The sequence below is a fragment of the Eutrigla gurnardus genome (assembly GCF_963514095.1).
Source record: "Eutrigla gurnardus genome assembly, chromosome: 6".
Taxonomy (NCBI): Eukaryota; Metazoa; Chordata; class Actinopteri; order Perciformes; family Triglidae; genus Eutrigla; species Eutrigla gurnardus.
The window spans coordinates 2,613,980-2,637,277 of record NC_139920.1 but is presented as its reverse complement, the minus strand read 5'-3'; the positions used below and the strand labels follow the sequence as shown (position 1 = coordinate 2,637,277).

At 43.0% G+C, this 23,298-nt stretch overlaps 1 protein-coding gene across 1 annotated transcript in view; it reads left to right on the top strand.

Annotated features, from left to right (window-relative positions):
- The window catches only part of naaladl2 (N-acetylated alpha-linked acidic dipeptidase like 2), a gene marked incomplete at both ends in the record, with an annotated part of 796,426 nt that overhangs the window by 125,771 nt on the left and 647,357 nt on the right, over positions 1 to 23,298 (top strand). The window contains one exon of the mRNA XM_084012385.1: positions 11,916 to 12,183. Coding sequence (XP_083868511.1) covers positions 11,916 to 12,183 — 268 coding nt within the window. The remainder of the gene's footprint in view (positions 1 to 11,915; positions 12,184 to 23,298) is intronic.

Here is a 23,298-nt window from a genome sequence, read left to right as displayed (position 1 = left end):
CTCAGGGTTAACTAACTCAAGGTTTTCACTAAACCTGCTTTATGAAACAGACCCCTGGTTTGTAGAGGGTGAAGACCAGACCATATGGTGCAATCCATGGGGCAACCAGCTCTTAACTCACACATGACAGCCACCATGGGGCCAGCTTGCAGGCCCAACACACCAAACCTCACCCTTTCCCCTGGGAGATCAAGGTTCAATTCCTGGCATCAACAAACCCTGATGCGGTAGCCCCAAAGTCAGTGTTACAATATTATTTTTGCATCAGTTAAGGCTTGGCCTCTGACATCAAAGACCTTCCTCTAAAACTGAACTTATGTGCAGCTTCACAACTTGACTAAGCCAGTAAGCAGGGTACAGCAGCCATGGGATGAGGCCGATCATGGAAAAGTATGAGGAGGAGACAAATACATGAGTAAAATTGTAAATATTATGAGTAAATATTTTTCAAATTGTCTGTCACTAATCCACACATCACCTCAGTAGGAATTAACATGGTCACTCTGCATCAACCAGGCCTTGACTCACAACTTCAAACTGTATCTCTAGATCACCTGACTTGTAACAAACTTTCAAAAGCCTTTGTCCAGTGAGTAGTATAGCTCACTTAGATGCCCCAGAAAGAGGGGTTATATCCTTGCTGTAGGGACCCAGGGTTCAATTCCCCTTGCTGCTTCTTTGCTATGTGTCATTTCCTCCTAAAGAAGGGAGTAGTGTAACTAAACTTTTAAAAAATAAACACAATTATAGCTGCTGCGCAGCAATGGGTCGGGTCCAGACTAACTTTAGGCAATTCTGAGCAACAAACAGGAGAATAGGAAGGCAAGACAGTTGACATTGTCATGTTGCACATTTTGCACCAGTTGAGGCTGAAATCCACAATTTCTGGAACCAAAGACCATTGTCTATCGCACTGAGCTAATTGGCAAGTGGCAACTCAACTGTGGCTTCACAAATTGACTAAGCCATTCACAGTCAAAAATCAGTGTTTGAGGTAAAATTCTGATATGTTTTTGTCACACATCATCTACCATGACTCTAAAATTTTGTACATTTGTTTCACAAAAACTACCAGGTATTTTGATGTATTACAACTTACAATTGTGTTACAGTTTGATCAACAGGATCTGGAGAAGATGAAAAAAACAAATAAACAAAAAATGGATATGAAAATTATTTGTATCAGTAGTCACAAGGAATTGTATTACCATTATTGGTAAGTGTTATCAGGAAGTTCCCTGGTGACACAGGATATTATACCCATGCTTTCAACAATCCCTGAAGAACTCTTTCTTCCAAAAACGATTCTCTGGATCAAAATAGTTCTTACTGGAACCCTTAGTGTTACCAAGAACCCTTTTAAAACCCTTTATTCAGGAAAGGGGTTTTAAAGGGTTCTCTCGATCGAAATGGTTCTTACTGGAACCATTAGTGTTACCAAGAACCCTTGAAAAACCCTTTCTTCGGGAAAGGGTTTTTCAGAAGCAAATGGTTCCAGGTAGAACCTCAGCCCTTGTAGAAGAACCCTATTGGAACCCTTATTTCTAAGAGTGTATCATCCGACCTGCTTCCTCTTAGATTCTGCTTCCATGTATTCCAAATCATCTCTTCCGTTCAAAAACTGCTTTCTCATCACCAGCATACTTTCTCACAGCTGCTTCAAACACTCTCCCACAATTCTCCACCCACATCCGTACACATTCTTCTCTCCACAGTCTATACTCCTTACGCCTAACACCAACAGTACAGTTGGAACCTGTTTACCATACGTCATTCCCATCATCTGTCACCCATTCACTCGCTTCTTGTCATTCACAAACAACCACATTTCCAAATCCTCATCCATCCATCTGGATCCGATCTCAGCTGACATTGGGCGAAGGCGGTACACGCTGGACAGGTAACCAGTCTATCACAGTGCTGACATGTAGAGACAGACAGGTAACCAGTCTATCACAGGGCTGACATGTAGAGACAGACAGGCTTACCAGTCTATCACAGGGCTGACATGTAGAGACAGACAGGTAACCAGTCTATCACAGGGCTGATATGGAGAGACAGACAGGTCACCAGTCTATCACAGGGCTGACATGTAGAGACAGACAGGTCCCCATCCTGCATGTCTTTGGACTGTGGGAAGAAGCCGGAGAACCTGGAGAGAACCCACGCTCACACGGGGAGAACATGCAAACTCCACACAGAAGGGAACCTGAACTGGGACTCAAACCCAGGACCATTATGCAGTCCTCATCATCTTGCTCATCATAATGAACAGGATGCAGCACTATGTTGACAATGCTGGATAGGATCACACTGCAGAGCAGAAACAGAGCTGTTCTTCATGCTTTATATGACTGCTGTGAAGAATCATGCTGTGAACAGACCTGCCTAACACTCACCCTTAACCACCTCTGTCATCATGAACACCTTCCATTTACATGTTCCTTTTCTTTTCTGTGCCTTCAGAACATTAGCAGGATACTGCATCTCTCATATTATGTAGCTTAAATCCAAATGTGGATCTACAGCTTCATTCTCAACCAAAAGTGCATTTTCCATATAGATTTTTTTTTTTAAATAAAATCACTAAAAGGAACCTTGCCACAGAGACAGACTATGCATGCATGGAAAAGGAAAATTCCAAAACCTAGACATTTAATGACTCTCTCTCTCTCTCTTCATAAATGTTTTAAAAATGAACTCATCTCTGATTAATAAAACAGTTTTTTCCTGCTTATATGGAAATGGAATGAAAAGTACAATTAAGTTCTTTTTTACTGTTTACAAAGCAAATTGTCTAACTTAGTTGTTTTTATGTTTCCGGCATATTTGAGACCGTATATTTTTTTTGAGGTATCTCATCTTCTCAGAGTGACCTATTATTGAGTGCTGGATGGCATATTGGTTCTTCACAGAACGCTGAAATACCAGACAAATGTTTTTATTGCTGAACTTTTGAGTTCATCCTCCCATAGCTAGAGCAATAAAGAGAGTAAACATCAAGCACCAAAACAAAAAAACAAAAAAAAACAAAAATGGCAGTAGACTCAAATAAGGCCTGGAGCAAATTGTATTGACATATCTTTCATGCAATTAGGAAAACAGGATTGACAGGGATGGACAGCTCCAGTGAAGAGCTGAGTGTGTGTGAAAAAGAAAAAGAGGTTCATGCTTCAACCAAGTTAGAGCAAATCTGAAAGAATAAACAAAACAAAACAAAAAAGCTATTTTCACTGAGGACCAATAAGCAGAAGCATTGCCAATATACTACCCAATTTCTGAAGTGCAAAACAGATTTTTCTTCATGCTAAATTGTTTATTAACATTTTGTATTCTAAAGAACATAATTCTGAAGAATATCATCATGTGGTCTTTCATTAAAAGTTCAAAGATGCCATAGTTGTGAACTTCATCGTATCTGTAAAAAGGAAGAGGGCAGAAAATCACTGGTAGGTTTACTCACAACAGACACATAATAACAACAACAATAATAATAATAATAATAATAATAATAATAATAATAATAATAGTAATAATAATAATAATACATTTTATTTATAAAGCGCTTTTCAGGACACTCAAAGACACTTTACAAGTATAAAACAACAACATAAATGTAAAACAATTAATTAAAATACGATATATTGTTGAACGCACCCTGCGTCAAAATTCTTGTTATGAATGATCTAAATGGCATTGCATGCATGAAAAAACATTTTTTTCTTGAAGTCAAAAGTGTTACTACTCATGTTTATGCAAAAATGTGTTTTAGTGGGTGTGTATACTCTCCTGACCATCTGGGGGCGACTCCTCTAGTAGTAGAAATAAGTCAGATTGTATAGAAGTCTATGAGATATTGACACTACTTCTCACTTGATTTATTATCTCAGTAAATATTATAACCATTCATTTGTGTTTACAAGTCCTATTCAATTTCTAAGTCTTGTTCAATAGACCCTTTTTCTGTTTGTACACAAAGACGACATAGAACAGTTGCGCGCGCAGCTCGGCAACGGAAGTATGGCGGAGTTAAACAGCCTGTCAAGCTATGCAAGGGGATTATCAACGAAAGACATTGAGAGTTACCTTAATAAGTTAACTTTGGCAAATGGTGTTAGACTCCCGGATCCGTGTTCTATCTATGAGTGGGTTGACGATGTTAGAAAGTGGCCAAATATTCAGTGGCCGGATATATACATACTTAATTGAAAAACCAAGTGTGTACACCATGGACAAATTACAAGCCTACAAATCGCTAGATGCTTACGAGTATGTCGTCTGTGGTCATGTCCAGGAAGTCCAGTACCATCAAATAGACACAGAATTTTGTGTTTTAAAGTCAGACGTTCTACCAAGTCAGAGACAAGGGCACAAGACCACTATGTACCAAGCGTGTTTCATCATCAACCATCAAGAAAACTATGTCCTGACTGGGAATTGCACCTGTATGGCGGGGTAAGTAGCACTGGCCTATTAGCAGTTATTTGTTGTTATAGAGTCTTTGATAGCAGCTAACTGTTCAGAGGTACGTTTCCCAAAACCATAGTTGCTAACTAAGTCAACAAACTTAAGCTTGCGACTTTGTTGGTTGCAATGTAATGACCCATTGCTTGGCCAAGTTGATAAGAGGTTAGCAAAACATAGCAAGTTTTGGTTTTGGGAAACGGGGTGCCAATTTGCCAGTTATGCAAAGATGAATTATGCTTCTATGTTGTCCTTTCAGTTGGCTGTTAGGCTACTCTCCTTACATATCAAAAATTGTATGCCTTGCAACTTTCTCGTAACCAGTGTTTGAAACTAACATTTTCATGAACACAGTGACAACAGGGTTCAAAATGTCAGCAGCCAATATCATTCAGTTACATAGATCTTATGATTTTACTCACATGTCTTGTAAGATAGATGTTTAGCTTACCTTCCTCATAACCAGAGCCTAGACTTGTTTGAGTGTAATTTCAAGCCTTGGTCATAACATTATGTATTGATCAGCAAATGTTTATTATGTTATTTTGAATTTCAGGCTTGGGTCATGCTGTAGCCATGCAGCTGCAATACTGTTCAAGATTGAGTTATATGTATGTGAAGAATAGAAAAGGCATCAGTTACATCTGGAGTGTGCATGTGGAAAAACAGCAGGAAAGAAGTTACGCCAGCTCCAGTGAATGAGATAAGCTTCCACAAACCAAAGCTAGGCAGGCAACTTCCGGCAGCTTCAACACCAGCTAGAAGAAAGAGTAGTGCAACCCCCAGAGGCATGTAGTGTGTGTATGTGTAATAGTTGACAGATAAGTTTCCTTTTGCCATCGTGCATTTAATTAATTTTCAAGGATTTCTCCTCTGTGTTTTGTTTTAGAGTAATTATTAAAATGTGAACATTATGCACACTAATTTTGTCTTTTTGTTGCTTTATTATCAGTGTTGACAGATGATGACATTCGCGAACTGCGGGAGGTTTACCCAGGTGCTGCAGTCGTCTGACAGTGATTCAGAGGAGCATCCAGACTTACCTGAGCCCCTGACAGCTTTATTTGATGCAACACTCAGGGAGCTCTCACCACAGGAAATGCAGGTGAAATGTGAAGATACGTTTCATAAACTAAAAACTACACTACGACCTCAGCAATGTGAGAAACTGGAATGTGTGACAAGGCAACAGTCACGGTCAAATCAGTGGCAGACCTATAGGGCTGGTCGGATCAATAGCACCAAATTTCACCATGCAACAACAACTGACAAGATGAGCAAAACGTACTTGAATGATATAATGCAGTACAACAAAACAGAATTAAATGTTCCATCTGTGCTCTGGGGTCAAAACATGGAGGAAACTGCAAGACAAGCCTACACTACATTCATGTCCCAAAGCCATCCAGATTTCAGCATCAGGTCATGTGGCTTAGTAGTGTCACCTTCTGAGCCACACCTTGGCTCATCGCCAGATGGGATAGCAAGATGTACCTGCTGTGGCAAAGGGGTGGTAGAGATAAAGTGCCCCTATAAATACAGGAATAGCCTTCAAGGATGTACAGAAGACAAGCAGTTTTGTCTGGACAAGTCATGGTCGTTAAAACATTCACACACATACTACTATCAAACTCAACTTCACATGTTTGTCTGTGGTGTAAGCTATTGTGACTTTGTGTTGTGGACGAAGGAGAAGTTCATTGTGCAACGTATCGTAAGAAATGAAACGTTTCTGCAGGAGGCTTGCCAAAAGCACAAAATTCTTTATCTCAAGTGTGTTGCCAGAATTACTGACACGAATACATGATCCTGTCTTGGTGTTACAGAGAGCCTGCGAATACTGTGAAAGACCACATTTTGGTAAAATGATAATCTGTGCCAAATGCAACAACCACATTCACTACAGTTGTGCACAAATAAAAAGGAAGCGAGCATCATGGTTATTTAGGAAATGTCTGACAGTTGAAACTTGAATGCCTTGAACAGTGGGCAATAATGTATTGTATTACATTTCACTTGGCAGACACCTTTTAGGATAGAAGACCAGATGATGATTGGTGATAGAACACCACATATGGTCTTGTTGATGTTGATTCTGGAATGCTTCTCCATGGTTTCTAAAATCAGATGAAAGTTAAATGATGTTCTGAATTCTGACCATCCAAAGTACTGCCTATCAAACATCTCATTGTGTTAAATGGTTTGTGAAAGCACCAATAGTCATCCATATTGAAGTATTGAAACAATGAATTAATCAGCAGTCTTACATGTTATGTTGTTATTGACCGTTGTGTCTATGCACTTCAGTACAACAAGATATTTAAAGTTTATTTTGTAATTATATGTATGTATCCATAGATGTAATTTGCAACTTTAATGTATTATTTACTGTATACAACATACAGAACAAGTTTGATTCTAATAAATTGTACATACTCCTACTTTCCATGTTATTGCTATTTAGTGGCACTTTAATGGCACCTGAATGGAATGAAACTGAATAAAAATGAAATGCTGTTAGTAACAACATTACAAATAAAAGTAATACTGCATTCTGAGTTGTATTTATTGTATTCATTTGATGACGACCACAAGTATGACACACAAGTAGCAGCCAATGTGAGGTTTATTAAAATGCAGTAGACCCTTAAAGGAAAACACCACCGCATTTCCATACTGAACTATGTTCTGCCCTGATCTTAGACGAGGTGATACATACCTCCCTCTCCTCTGTGCGTGCACTCAATGGCTCTTGCGCGCACTCCACGCAGCGCTAATTTGCTAGCATGTAGCTTGGCCCAGTATATTCCTTAGGATCCAAAGGGGGGTGAAGTTAGAAGCGACCAAGCACTTCCACGTTGTCCCTATTTAAATACGGTTACGTGAGTAGTTACACGACCCAAGTTTGGTTACACAAAATGAAACATGCCAATTTTTCTAAGCGGATAACAAGGATAACTATATAATGTATGGCGGAATAACAACTGGAAGCACTTCGACGTCGGCGCAGTAATATCATCACTCAAAACATGACGGGACTATATACCTTCTGCTTGTTTTCACAACCCTGTACGATGCACGTTATAACCATGATGTTTGATTGTTCACAAACTATCTTACTACAACCTGATGCTTCCTCAACTGTGCACAAACTACTACAGGTAGTGCAGGCGATGGCGTGCAGGTCACGTAGGTTCTATTGACGGAAGTAAGAGGGGGAGGGGAGTGATGATATTACTGCGCCGACGTCGAAGTGCTTCCAGTTGTTATTCCGCCATAGCAGCAAGCTCGTCTCTGATGAGAAATCCTCTATCAGCTAAAACCTCATCCCTAGGCTCCAAAAGTTCAAGGAAACCTGACTCATTTGTGATCTGCTTGTCTGAAACCCGTCCACCCCACCCAGGGGACAGATATGAAATGGCACCAGCTTGGAGTGATGACAATCAAATATTTAATAGTGTTGGTGTGTTTATAGTTTGACCATGTCTGGGCCCTGGCATTCAGACTACTGGGTCTTGCTATAAAGATTTCCGTGCAATCTATTATACACCTGCATCTTTTAAAGTTGCGCTTGAATATTTTGGGCATATTCTTAAGTATTGCACCCTTACTTGGCCATTTAATGAGTGGCTTGAGGATGAAGGCAATAGCAGGGACCCAGCTCCGCAAAATATTTGATATTGTGGTTTTTGATACCTGAAATCTATAAGCCAAGTCAGTATTACATATGCCCAACCTTAATTTCATCAATACAATCAGTAGGTGGTCCTCTACTGTAAGTTTGTTGTGAATTCTCTCTACGCTGCCCATTATTTTTGTAATCAGCCACTCAAAGACCACAGAGGTGAGTCCTGTGAGGAAAACCAATTGTTTGATGTTGCACTTTACAGTGGTGTAGGAGAATGTAGACTGTTGCAGCTCCTCTTTCAGCTTTACATTTTCTGCTCGTAGTGTGCCAAAATTCCTGTTGCAGGTTAACATAGTCCTCCTGAAGTTGACGGTATTTCAGGTTCAGATCATCATATTCCCTCTTTGGAACTGGGCTGTCCTCTTCAGCTTTATAATAGAAAAGTGAAAAATTAGCCCGTGCTGCAACAAATTCATACAAATACATACATACATACAGTACATACAATTGGAGCAGTGGGCCTTGCAGGAGCGCACGCACGCACGCACGCACGCACACACGCATACACACACACACACACACACACACACAGTTAATCGCAAGATGATACATTAAGATATTCATACCAGGACACTGATCCATGCTGCATTCTTGTTCTGGAGTTTCAGTAGGAACATGTTGGTTTGCTGCAGTACCAGGGGCCTCATTTATAAAAACTGTGGGTAGGATCTTTACTAAAAGTGTATGTACGCCCAAAAGCCAAAGTTTGAATCCGATTTATAAAACTCTGCGCACGCAAGCTGTACGCAATGTTTCCTTTATAAATCACAGGATCACCTACAAGTGTGCGTACCTGAATCCCGCCCTGTACACGCCCACATTTTACCATATTAATGAGCCGGCATGCAATCGTTTCCGTGTGGTGAATCACGGCGACAGGTCAGAAAAATAGCGAAGAAACGTAACTTTTCAGAAATGGAGAAAGAGACACTTGTTGGGGAGATGGAGGCCCGGAAAATCATTTAATTTAGTGGCCACAGCAGCGGGATCACGAATAAAAAGACGCAGTGCGAGGGGCAACACATTGCTGCTGCAGTCAACGGCGTCAGTGGGACGGAGCGGACGGTGATCTGAAGGTAAATTACATCTTTCCGCTCCTAACATGGATTTAATGTATTTGAGTATTTGAGGAAGTTTGATTTTGATGTGACTTTGACGGGGATTGTGTCCGAAAAGGAGGGAGACACAGACGCGACGTGAGGGTGAACAGATTTGAAACTTTTATTGTATATAAAACAAAACGTTAAATAGTTCTTGTCCTTCCAGAGTCTGCAGCGTTGGGCGTAGAGTAGGGTGACGGTGAGGAGGGTGATGTGAGGAGGGTGACGGGCCCTCGGCACAGCGTCAAGCGGTCGGGTGCTCACAGATGCTGTCCTGCAACTTCAGCGAGACACAATTGCCGCCATCAACAACGTTGCAGATGAGCTACGGCAAACGCGCACTGTGATTAATAAAATAATACGTTTACAATGAACATTGATTGTTGTCTTCCTTATATTACAAACGCATAACATCCTCACGGATTCTTGCGCCCTGTTGATACCCCTCCAGTCGGGCAGGGGGCCGTGGCTCAGGGTCATAGATAAATTTGCGCTCTCCACGCTCCACGACTGAGCGCGCACAAGCGTGCCACTCATTATAGCGCATTTCCTCTGCGCTCTGGTGGTTTAAAAACGAGGATAAGTGTAACAATTATACGATGGCTTAATGGCTGTATGTATGTACGTTGATGATATATGCACAGTAAATAAGGAGAATATTTAGTTATTCCCGCTGTGTTCTACCGTGATCTAATGGAAGGTATTTATTGTATACTGTATTACATGCATTTGGGCCGTCTCCTCCTCCTGCAGTGACAGCGCTGATTCAATATTTAAAAATTATTTTGATTTAAGATACGAATCAGATTTTAAAAGAAGGTGTTAATATGAAAAAAACTATCACTCATTAAAAGCATCAAAAACATTGCTGGAGTTCATCATGATAACGCAGATCTAACGTATGATATGGAGTATAATTTATTTATTTGAAAGGGACAATACACATTAATGAACATCAGTGCAACATCATAATTAAATGTGTGTGAGTCATCAAAAATATATAGTTCTTCTTACGTTTACTGCTGATTCCCCTCCAGTCTCCAGAATGTGCGTACCGGTACGCATGCCTCAGAGTTTGCTTACGGGTACGCACACTTTCCCGTTAAGTTTGTTTTTTATAGATCACAACATTTGCGTGGAAAGTGGCCTACGCACGTTTCCAGCCCCGTTTTGTGCGTACGCAAGCTTTATAAATGAGGCCCCAGGTCTGTCATCTCTCCTCCTTTTCCTATGGTACCTACAGCAACAACAGAAATGTATAGGTATAATATCCATATCTCAAAACAGCAGCTGTAGACACCAAAACAATGTAGCACCGACTAAACAAGGTAGTGCAGCAAAGCTAGATCTAACGTTATGTTATGTTATGACTTTGGACACATCAGTTTAACTGAAAGGAATTCGAGACTAGTCTCAGGGTTGACAGGTTTGGCGTATGAAACAGAGGAAAACAAACAAAACATAAAAAACGACTGAGGAGAGCAACTAATCCTACCTGTCCATCATTCCAACTGGGTTCTGGCTTTGTTTTGTGTATGTAAACACAGATGGCACAAAATCAGGACTACTGGAGTTCAATGACATCACTCCTGTAAAACACAAACACATTTGTTTAGCCTAGTAAGCTAATGGGCAAATCTAATGAAACTTTAGCTGCATAGCAAGCTAGCAGCTAGTGCTACTAGCCAATGCTAACGTCAGTTTACCCAACAACTTAAGCTGCTTTTGATTATTATTCTACACCATGCAGGTAATCATTAATGCAAACCAGGCTTCCAGTAAAATGAGTAGATAGATAACCTTACCTGATATAAAGTGGGCGCTACAGACACAAGCATTTCTTATTATGTCCTCATTCCAGTCCACGCGTTTAATCGCCACAGCCGCTGACGGTTGCTCTGAAATGGGTGCGACCCTTTAGGAACCCTTTAAAACTTTAGTCCACCAGTGGAATAGCGATTCGTACAACCGTACACACAACAACCAGACATGGCGAGAACAGTATATACATCCACGTTTAAATGATTGATTTGATTTAGTAGGCTCGTCTGTCCCAGAATCAATTGGGAAGCGTACTGCTTCCGTTGCCATGGTGCGTGCGCAACTCTTTGATCACGTGTGCTGAAAAAGGGTCTATATAGCATGACGTTCCTAAATGCTGGTCTTCTAAAACAGAAGATAAACGGTGTGGCTACCTTGTGATTGATCTGGTTTGGGTCTTATGCAGGCTTTTGTTTGAATTCTAGCCTTTTCACAATGTTCATGACATTTTGGTCTTTCAGTTGTACTTACCTCCACCTTCTTGTGTCACTTGCAAGACACCATGATGGCAATGGCCAAAACCACAATGAACTTGAGGTTTAAAAATGGTCGTCAAAAATATAATGGGTGATGTCACAGTGACTACATCCACTACAGTCTATGCGTCCTTTAGATATGGTCAGACAAATGTGTCTATGAAAAAAAATTCCACAAAGCCTTTTGTGCTAGTGGGAGCTGCACAAAATCGGGTCCATTGCCTCTCGGGTGATGTCCCTTTTGTCTGTGGTTTGAGCCTGAAAGCCTCTGCTTTTAATCTCTCCTTCAAGCTAGCACAATGACAAATTGGGGAGATCTACTGTCGTATTGCATGAAATAATGGACACTCTCGTCTCTGCTTCCAGGTCCTTCTCCAGCCTATCAGATGACAGCGAGGAAGCCACAGCCAGGTACCTCTACAGGCAGTGGGTGGGACTTGGTTTGACAGATGTCCATCTGTCCAATCACACAGTTCTGCTCAGCCTGCCTGGTTCCACACCCAGCACCATCACTGACAGGTCTAGTCATCAGTGTTTCCTACCAAATGGGATCCCCTGTGACCAGCGTGGACCAAACGACCTGCCCAAGCAGCAGTTCTCCTACGCAGCCTACTCTGCTGTTGGAAGTCTACAGGTACTGTACCTTTGTCCTGTAGTGACATTTCCTAAAGCAAAGGTTGCTTCACCCTCCTGGCTGCTGCACTCTTCTCATGCTCTTCCTCCGCATCACCTTCATATCGTCAGATTGTCGAAATCCTTGGCCTCCGAAGGGTCATTGGTCAAGGTCATAGCCAGAGGTTATTTCTTTAAATGTTACAGCTCAGCCAACCGCAGTTCAGGGTGCAAAGGTGTCTCAGTGCTGTCATTTTCAGCAATTCAGGCAAGGATAAATAATTGTATTTGTATTTTCTGGTAGAATGTTAAACAGATTTTTGGCAAACATCAGATACTGCATCAGTATCAAGGCTGCCCAGGGGTTGGTATTTGATGCTTTGGTAGTGAGACCAGGCTGAACTTGCTCGTGGATTTACATGCTGGTGGTTTGGGATTGTCATGGCTTATTTTAATAGCAATTTAAAGGATATGTGAACATGAATACGGTATATCCACAAAATCCATTCATAGAGAAGTAAGCCTGTGAAGATGGACACAAAACATTATGCGTGTGAATTAGCAATAGTACATGAAGGATATAGCAGACTGTCAAAGTAAGTGCGTGTGTCTGTTTCACTGATGCACAGGTCTTTTCACGAGAGACCCAAACTCACCTGCAAATTACCTGAATATCATGCTTGTAACTGCGGGGAACGGCAGATCAGCCGGTGCATCATTGTTGTGTTTGTATCTATCGGTGAGCTGACAGCAGAGCCAATGGAACAAAACATATGTCTTATGTAGTCTGATTTATAATATCAAGTAGGATACATTTCTCTTCATCATGATTGAATGTGCCACTTGATTTTATTCTACAAATGTTAATTAGGATTATGTTACATTATGGTGTGTCTCCAAAACAAAACTCAAATGCTGAACGACTCATTTTTCTATGTGTATGTAAAAATAGAGACATGGGGCCCTAGTTTTGTAGACTAGGCGTAGTCAGCACGCAGCGCACCTGCGCCACGGCAACGGGATGTGTCCGCCTGGACTTTGCAAGTTTCGTGCACTGCGCAGGCTCGCGCAGGCACACCTCCGTCTCGCCCACCAGCGCAAGTGGGAAAGAGGGAGGAGAAGAAGGCGTGAGTGGAAGACGAGGAGGAGACGAGGCGTGGACTAGGATTAACACAGCCGATTCAGATCTTCACCAATCAAATGAGCTCCTCTCCTCACCTTTAATGCGTTAGGGGAGGTTCAGTGCAAGTTCCGTCACTTGACAACCTGATGACAGAAGCAGCGCTGCCGCTCCCACCACGCGCATCACGCGCTGTGCGCGTATCATAATAATAACAATGCCCATATTATAAAAAACAGGAGAGAGAGAGGGAGATGTTTTGGTCCGAGAGGCTGAGTTTCCGTTACGCATGCCATCCGCCTTTGATCTGACGTCAGATTTGACGGGACAATCTATATAGATATAAATTCACATGTTGATTCAATTAGTCGCATTAAATAGTGTTTGTTGTGATTATTTATTGCATTTAAATGTGCCTGGAACTGTGGAAACCTGCCTGTGAGGTCTCGGTGACGTGTGCGCACTGCCGCCGGTCAGCCAAACTTCCACTCCGCCAGCTGTAATTCGCCTTGAATTAATGGACTTTATTTGCGCCTTGCGCCGAGAGTAGACCAGGTTGGAGCTGGCGGGCTTTCAGCGCAGTCTCGGCGAGGCTTTTTGCCATGAAACTTCCGCTGCGCCAAGCTGAATCTGTGACGCCTCCCCCTGCTGCGCCGCCACACCCATCTTGGCGCAGCGCAGGGCTGCGCAGGGTGGCGGAGCCGGCGTAATGCAAGTTTAAACCCGCGCAGCCTTACGCACGGTCAGTTTGGGTCACGGTCACGAAACTAGGGCCCATGAACTGTAACTGAAAGAAAACAATTTTAATATTTCGATAAATGAATAGTGGTGAAAGAGGTACTCAGATATCTATTCAATGAAAAGTATGTATAAAACATTCTGTAACAAGAAAAAGTCCAGAATTCAAAATGTAACTCAAGTAAAAGTACAAAAGTATTTTCATAACAATGCACTTAACTAAACAAAAATAAAAGTATCTATTATGCAGAATGATATACAGTACATTGTTATTGTATTCGTATTATTGATGCATTGATGTGTTCATCATTTTAACGTTGCTGGTAAATGTGGAGCTAATTTAAATGACTTTATATTGTGATGGTACTTTAATGAATAATACATCATCATTTATGAGTTTATCATATTTGCTTTTATTAATAATAATAACTAAAACTGTCAGATAAATAAAGTGCATGTAGAGACTAGTATAAAATGAAAATACTCAAGTACAAGTACTTCAAAATGGTATGCAAGTACAGTGAATGAGTAAATGTAATAAATACATTTAATTTATGTTTTTCTAGCTCTAGTCAATAAATGTGATAGCAGTTGTGAATAAATCTTTTTCTACTCAAAATATAAATAATGACTAACAACTGATAAATGATATATCCCAATTCATAGTCAATCTGGAAAGCAAACAATTGGTTTTGTGGCACACACTTGATATATTTTCAATCATTAACACATACTTTGAATGTAAGTAAGGCACTGCAGTTCATTGACAGCGCTGTCTATCACATTTTTCCCTGGGGGAGGATCCCTCTGGGCCCCCTCCAGAGGTCTGGGCTCTAAAATACAAATGTTGTCAGAAAAACTGGTCTTCTTTACTGTCCCAGACTAAACAAGACTTTGTCCAGTCAACTGTGATGCCAAATCAGAACTGTGTCACCACCGTACACAAATGACAAATATTATTTATATTAAAAACATACTTTTGATTGCCAGATAGCTTAGTCGCTAGAGTTGGCGCCCCAGGTTTGAATCCGACCTTTCTGACTCTCTCTCTCACCCATTTCACTCTAACTCTGTCCTATCTCAATAAGAAACAGTCCAAAAAAAGAAGAAAAACATATGTTTGATTAAATCATAAACCATTACGCATGTATACATTTAAACCAATATCTTGAATTAAGTAAAAAAGTGGATTGTGTTTGAATGCAGCACTCCATAATGCATTTCATAATATGAAACTGTATTCTCTAGATTAAATTGGGTCATCCTCAGGAAAATATTTCCATAAATGGAGCAGAAGGAGAATATCTCTTGGTAGTTTGCCTCAGGCCGTCTCTTACAGACAAGAGGTAGCTTACACACGTTATATAATACACTTATTTCTGAACACCAGCTAAGTCAATGTAGAAACTGTAAAAACAGTATGCGTCATGCTAGATGCACTGCTAATCTTTTGCACCATCCTTCCTGAGTGTGAAGGTTAATGGAAGTCATTATGCACCACATTTTGTCTGGAGCAAGGAAGGAAGCTGCTTTGTCTGTTGTTGGTAAGTCAGAAACTAATTGTAGATTTGGGTTCAGGCATTGTGTGAGTAAAGCTAGTTGCAACATTAGTCTTGTGCTGATAGCTTGTTGTTGAAATCGTCGTGAAACTGCATATGCTAAGTGAGTAATCAACTAAGTTTGAGCCACCTCAGGTGTAGTGAATAGACTTGATTAGAGGGAGGGGTCACACACAGTACTTACGGTAAACTGCGCACTTAAAAGGCTGTCACTACAGCGCCAGCTGCAGCGTCTGGCCATCTGAACGAAGACAGCTGAACAAAGACTAGGGAGTCTATCTGCGGGAGTCAAGACAGCTGAACAAAGACTAGGGAGTCTATCTGCGGGAGTCAAGACAGCTGAACAAAGACTAGGGAGTCTATCTGCGGGAGTCCATCGAGGACGTCCACCGAGGTAGGCATAACATCTTACCCCCCCTCGCAGCCATGTGTCTTATCCCAGTCAGGACATCACACTGGAGAAGATTTCACCGGAGACCCTTCACTCGAGGCTGTAACCCATCCAATCTCTGCTACCCACCATTCTCCACCGGTAAGGACCTTGAAGTACTAGGGGGGCTATGGAACTGCCAGTCTGCAGTCAAGAAGGCGGACACCATTTCAGCCTATGCGTCCCTGCAGTCTCTCCACTTCCTGGCCCTCACAGAGACCTGGATCACCCCAGAAAACACTGCCACTCCAGCTGCCCTTTCAACTGCCTACTCGTTTTCACACTCCCCAAGACGAACAGGGCGAGGAGGAGGAACTGGGCTCCTCATCTCACCGAGATGGTCCTACCAGATCCTTCCTCTGGACCACCTACCCCGATCCACACTTGAATTCCACGCCGTCTCTGTCACCCTTCCTTTCAAACTCAACATCATAGTGATCTATCGCCCACCCGGTCCTCTCGGTGACTTTTTGGATGAGATGGATGCCCTCCTGAGCTGCTCCCCTGATGATGGCACACCGCTCGTCGTCCTCGGTGACTTCAACATCCACTCGGGAAAGCTGCACTCATCTGAATTCATCGACTTCTTTTCCGCATTTGACCTTACGCTCTCCCCCTCTCCACCAACTCACCGCGCCGGGAACCAACTTGACCTTGTCTTCACAAGATCCTGTGGCATCTCGGCACTCTCTGTTACCCTGCTCACCGTGTCCGACCACCACTTTGTGACTTTCTCCCTCCCCATGGAGCCCACCACATCCCTCCCCTCTACGCCTCGAATGGTCACCAGCTGCCGCAACCTGAAATCCCTCACTCCCTCCGCTCTCTCCTCAACTGTTATCTCCTCGCTACCATCCTCAGAACAGTTCTCCTTAATGCCTACTGAGGAAGCCTCCTCCATCCTGATGTCCTCACTCTCCTCTTCTTTGGACACTCTCTGTCCCCCTATCTCACGACCTGCGCGATCATCTCCCCCCCCTCCCTGGCTGTCTGAACCTCTGCGAACCAACAGATCATTGTTGCGAGCGTCAGAGAGAAAATGGAAGAAATCGGGCCAGCACGAGGACCTTACTCACTACCACCGCCTCCTCTCTGACTTCACCTCAACTGTTTCGGCAGCTAAATCTGCCTTCTACCTGGCAAAGATCAACTCTTCTGCCTCCAACCCCAGGAAACTCTTCTCCGTGTTCTTCTCCCTCCTCACCCCTCCCCCCCCCTTCCTTCCTTACTGCCGATGACTTTGCTACTTACTTTACCGAGAAAGTAAATGACATCAGCTCCTCATTTACGCCTATTCCCTCCCAGAAGACATCTCCCCCAACCCTCAACTCGGATGGTCTTACCAGCTTTACCCCCCTCACCTCTGAAGATGTTCACGCACTTGTTACATCTAACCGTGCCACCACCTGCTCCCTCGACCCGATCCCCTCCTCTCTTCTCCAAGACATCTCACACGACATCTTGCCATTCCTCACCACCCTGATCAACTCCTCCCTCACCTCAGGTGTCATTCCAGCGGATTTTAAGACAGCTACCGTGAAGCCTCTCCTTAAAAAACCCACCCTAGACGCTACTGACATCCAAAGCTACAGACCTGTATCTCTTCTTTCATTCCTCTCTAACACCTTGGAACGTGCCGCCTACAACCAACTGTCATCCTATCTCTCGCTGAACAACCTCCTAGACCCTAATCAATCAGGATTCAGGACTGCTCACTCCACTGAGACGGCCCTCCTCACAGTGACCGAGTCCCTGCGAGACGCCAGAGCCTCGTCCCACTCCTCCGTTCTCGTTCTCCTCGACCTATCTACTGCGTTCGACACAGTCAATCACCAAATCCTCCTCTCAACTCTGGCTGAACTTGGCATAACTGACTCTGCTCTCGCCTGGTTTACATCATACCTGACAAATCGCACCTTTCAGGTCACATGGAATGGCTCTATGTCCAAACCCTGTTCTCTGGACACGGGTGTCCCTCAAGGCTCAGTATTAGGACCGCTTCTGTTCTCACTATACACCAGATCACTAGGTTCTGTTATCACATCGCATGGATTCTCCTACCATTGCTACGCAGATGACACCCAGCTGTTCCTCTCTTTTCCCCCGTCCTCTGACACCCACATTGCAACTCGCATCTCGGACTGTCTGGCTGACATCTCTGTCTGGACAACTGCACATCACCTCAAGCTTAACCTGAATAAAACCGAACTCCTCTTCATCCCAGGGAAAGACTGCCCTCACATGGACCTGTCGGTCACTGTCGAGAGCATCACAGTATTGCCGTCGTCAACTGCGAGGAACCTGGGTGTAATCCTCGATGACCAACTATCCTGCACCCCCAACATCACTGCTGTGGCCCGATCCTGCAGATTTGCCCTCTACAACATCCGCAGGATTCGGACCCTCCTCACAAAGGATGCAACGCAACTCTTGGTCCAAGCACTGGTCATCTCCCGCCTTGACTACTGCAACTCTCTCCTGGCCGGACTCCCGGCCTCTGCGATTAAACCATTGCAGCGTATCCAGAACGCTGCAGCACGCCTTATCTTCAACCTACCCAAATTCTCCCATGTGACCCCCCTCCTCCGTGACCTCCACTGGCTCCCTGTTGCAGCACGCATCCAATTCAAGACGATGACACTGGCCTTCAGGGCCATCAATGGAACGGCACCCATCTACCTTCAAACACTGGTCAAACCTCATGCCCCGAAGCGAGCACTTCGCTCCTCTACCTCAGCTGGCCGGCTGGTACCACCATCGCTGAAATCAAACAAATGTCGCTCAGCAAAGTCCAGACTCTTCTCTGTTCTGGCGCCTCAGTGGTGGAACGAACTCCCGACTAATGTCAGGACAGCTTAGTCATTTGCCATTTTCCGAAAAAGGCTCAAGACTCACCTATTCAGACTTCACCTCGACTAGCATGACCCACCAACACCCCCCCCCCCCCCCCCCCCCCAAAAAAAAAAAACCCTTACCTATAGCACTCTGATCGTAGCACTGTTGCTCTTGAACTACTAGTTTACTCAGATGAGGACCTAACACTTGTTCTATTTTTAGCTCTTACTTTATCGGCAATGATTCGTTGTGGTTTCCTTGTTTCCTTCTTTTGACAAATGTACTTATTGTAAGTCGCTTTGGACAAAAGCGTCTGCTAAATGACCTAAATGTAAATGTAAATGTAAATGTAGTCCGCCCATGCCAGCCCGCAAACACACACACGCAAAGAAATACAGTCACACTATTTTTAGAGGGTTGTACTTCTCTGTATCCCGGAACAGAGAAGGGGGTTGAAGGAGACACTTGTTATTCCCTTGAGCCCCTGCCTGGCCTGAGGGCAGATGAAAAGTTGGAGTGATTCTCTGAATACCAAGTTTTCCTTCTCTTTTCCATCCCTCCTTCTCTCCTTGCTCACCTTTCTCTGCTTTGCTCGATCCATCCAGCTGTCCAGTCAGCGGAGTCTACCCAAAGGAGGGTCACAGTCATCCATCACCAGATTATTTCCCAACTCCCTTCCTGAGCGCTGCCTTGAATTAAGTGCAGTTTGCTTTTTCAGAAAATTAAATATGGCGTTTGTGATGGATGGATGGCGGTCCAGACCAAGTATACTAGCCTAAGAAGTCCTGCTGTTGGTGACATTGTTTTCTGGTGGGGTGGACACACACACACACACACACACACACACACACACACTGACTGAAAGGTCAAGTAAAAGAAATAGCATTATGTTTTCATTGTGGGCCAGAAGAAGATAATGTGACCATGCTTTCTGTATGTAATAATGCAATATACTACACACTCTGAATTAATTATATGGTTACAGGGGCAGGTCACATTTCAGTCAGGTAACCAAATCCTTCCACAGCAATAACAGGAATACATTAATCGGCCCCCATTTCTCCTGGTGATTTGTGGTATGATATGTTAGATCAGAGGGGATGGGGTTTGTAGGGCGATTGCATGCATCAGTGGTATAATAGTGGAGATAAATTCAGTTTGTAAAGAGAGGGGTAGATATATATAATAATAATAATAATAATAATAATAATAATAATAATAATAATAATAATAAAAATTATAATTATAATAATAATGATGATGATAATGGATCATAGTAAGTTGATACATCAAGGTCATCAAAGATAAGAAAGTCAAAACCAGTAAAATCCAAAGTGTATCCACATATCTCAGTTAATCCATTCCAAATAAGTCATTAGAGAGCATGTTTAGTCATTTGTGAGCATGGATTAGTATGTTTAGAGGAGGATTTATTAATGTTTTGTATCCCACAGTTTTTGTTCTGTTGGCCGTAATTGTACTTGCCATTATATATTAACTTGTGATGTTTATCTTGGCGTATATAATCTTTATGGATGGCTTGAATTGCTCTGATAAAAGACAACAAAAAGGTAAAAAGCATTTATGATGTAAAAAAAGCCAAGATATTGTCATTTAGATGTGAAAGCTGCTCCTTTTCCTCATATATTCCGTCATATGAACTGATGATTTAAGGAGATATGATACGGATGTTAGAGGGATAGGGGATTAGATACATGAAAAGGCTTTTTTTTTTTTAAATAACTCAAATATATTCTGTTCCACTGATTCCCTTACTAGCCAAATGTAGCCTAACTAGATGGCAGATTTCCAACTGCTACTAAGTTCAATCAGCGGAGAACTCAAGGCAACTTGACCAATAGTGTCACTGTTCAGCTAAGTGAAGCACAAACAGGAATGAATTATATTTAAAGTCTACTTTCTTTGGCTTCAGACATGATGACTGATGTCTGCGTCATTTCAAAGGCTTGTGCGCATCCACACACAGTGGTCCAGGAGGTAGGGAGGGAGGTTATGGTATTTGCCCAGAACCCCCCTTATATTTGGATATTTCTGGGGAAATTAATATATCTGTTTATTAAGAAAAAAAATCCCATGCAGAAAAAGGGCACTTTGTCTCTACAAGGGCAAGGTGGAGGGGCTCAAGCACTGATTCCTTGGTGTTTAGGCACAAAACTACTTGGTTCGGTTTAGTAAGGGTTAGGGTTTGGGTTCAAATCAGAATGTGAACTACAAGAGGTCTCCAGACCCCTGAATGAGCGCAGTACCTTCGTGTTAGGGGTCTATCAAGATATGTATGTCATCATTCCTGTGTTTTGTTTGATCTCTTTTTAAAGCACACTGGTCAACTTTTTTTGTTTTGAAATGTGCTCTATATATGGTGGGGTTTGGCCCTGTGAATAGACAGGGGAGGAGTCGCGATTGTCCTTGCTAAATAATTGCGATTAAATAATCACAATATGGTTTAAACTCTTAAAATGACACTGAAACATACTGGAACACTTTACATTTTTTCAAGAAACAAATATTTTATTGGGTCACAGAAAAGGCATACATATCCCGTTTTAGTATATATATATATATATATATATATATATATATATATATATATATATATATATATTAATCTAGATCAAGATTAAGATTAATCTAGATCAAAATGGCTCATTTGAATTCTGCCGAAGTCATTCATAATATGTGTGTGCTACCTCAATAATGACTAACTAACTAATTCCGCATTGCACAAGGTGCAAACAACCTTAGTCTTGTCGAGGTTCCCATTGGGAAGCTTCTTAAAAATAAATTTTCCCTGAAGCAAACCCGGCGGCTTCATAGCTGCATCCATGTCAGCAGTCACGCTATGTAGACTCGAGGTGAAGTCTGAACAGGTGAGTCTTGAGCCTTTTTCGGAAGATGGCAAATGACTCTGCTGTCCTGACATTAGTCGGGAGTTCGTTCCACCACTGAGGCGCCAGAACAGAGAAGAGTCTGGACTTTGCTGAGCGACATTTGTTTGATTTCAGCGATGGTGGTACCAGCCGACCAGCTGAAGTAGAGGAGCGAAGTGCTCGCTTTGGGGCATGAGGTTTGACCAGTGTTTGAAGGTAGATGGGTGCCGTTCCATTGATGGCCCTGAAGGCCAGTGTCATTGTCTTGAATTGGATGCGTGCTGCAACAGGGAGCCAGTGGAGGTCACGGAGGAGGGGGGTCACATGGGAGAATTTGGGTAGATTGAAGATAAGGCGTGCTGCAGCGTTCTGGATACGCTGCAATGGTTTAATCGCAGAGGCCAGGAGTCCGGCCAGGAGAGAGTTGCAGTAGTCAAGGCGGGAGATGACCAGTGCTTGGACCAGGAGTTGCGTTGCATCCTTTGTGAGGAAGGTCCGAATCCTGCGGATATTGTAGAGGGCAAATCTGCAGGATCGGGCCACAGCAGTGATGTTGGGGGTGCAGGATAGTTGGTCATCGAGGATTACACCCAGGTTCCTCGCAGTTGACGACGGCAATACTGTGATGCCCTCGACAGTGACCGACAGGTCCATGCGAGGGCAGTCTTTCCCTGGGATGAAGAGGAGTTCGGTTTTATTCAGGTTAAGCTTGAGGTGATGTGCAGTTGTCCAGACAGAGATGTCAGCCAGACAGTCCGAGATGCGAGTTGCAATGTGAGTGTCAGAGGTCGGGGGAAAAGAGAGGAACAGCTGGGTGTTATCTGCGTAGCAATGGTAGGAGAGTACATGCGATGTGATAACAGAACCTAGTGATCTGGTGTATAGTGAGAACAGAAGCGGTCCTAATACTGAGCCTTGAGGGACACCCGTGTCCAGAGAACAGGGTTTGGACATAGAGCCATTCCATGTGACCTGAAAGGTGCGATTTGTCAGGTATGATGTAAACCAGGTGAGAGCAGAGTCAGTTATGCCAAGTTCAGCCAGAGTTGAGAGGAGGATTTGGTGGTTGACTGTGTCGAATGCAGCAGATAGGTCGAGGAGAACGAGAACGGAGGATCGCAGGGACTCGGTCACTGTGAGGAGGGCCGTCTCAGTGGAGTGAGCAGTCCTGAATCCTGATTGATTAGGGTCTAGGAGGTTGTTCTGCGAGAGACAGGATGACAGTTGGTTGTAGGCCGCACGTTCCAAGGTTTTAGAGAGGAATGAAAGAAGAGATACAGGTCTGTAGCTTTGGATGTCAGTAGCGTCTAGGGTGGGTTTTTTAAGGAGAGGCTTCACGGTAGCTGTCCTCAAATCCGCTGGAATGACACCTGAGTAGTTAGTATAGACCCAGCTCCCAACCCAATAAAACTTAGATAGATAGATTAACAGCGATATTTTTTTTATCGCCCGATAAGAGTCTAACAGCCCACCACTAATATATATGTATATATATATTTGTGTGTGTGTGTGTAAAAATAATCTTAGAGGACACCCTAAAGAACCAGCTGACTTCAGGCCAGTGGCA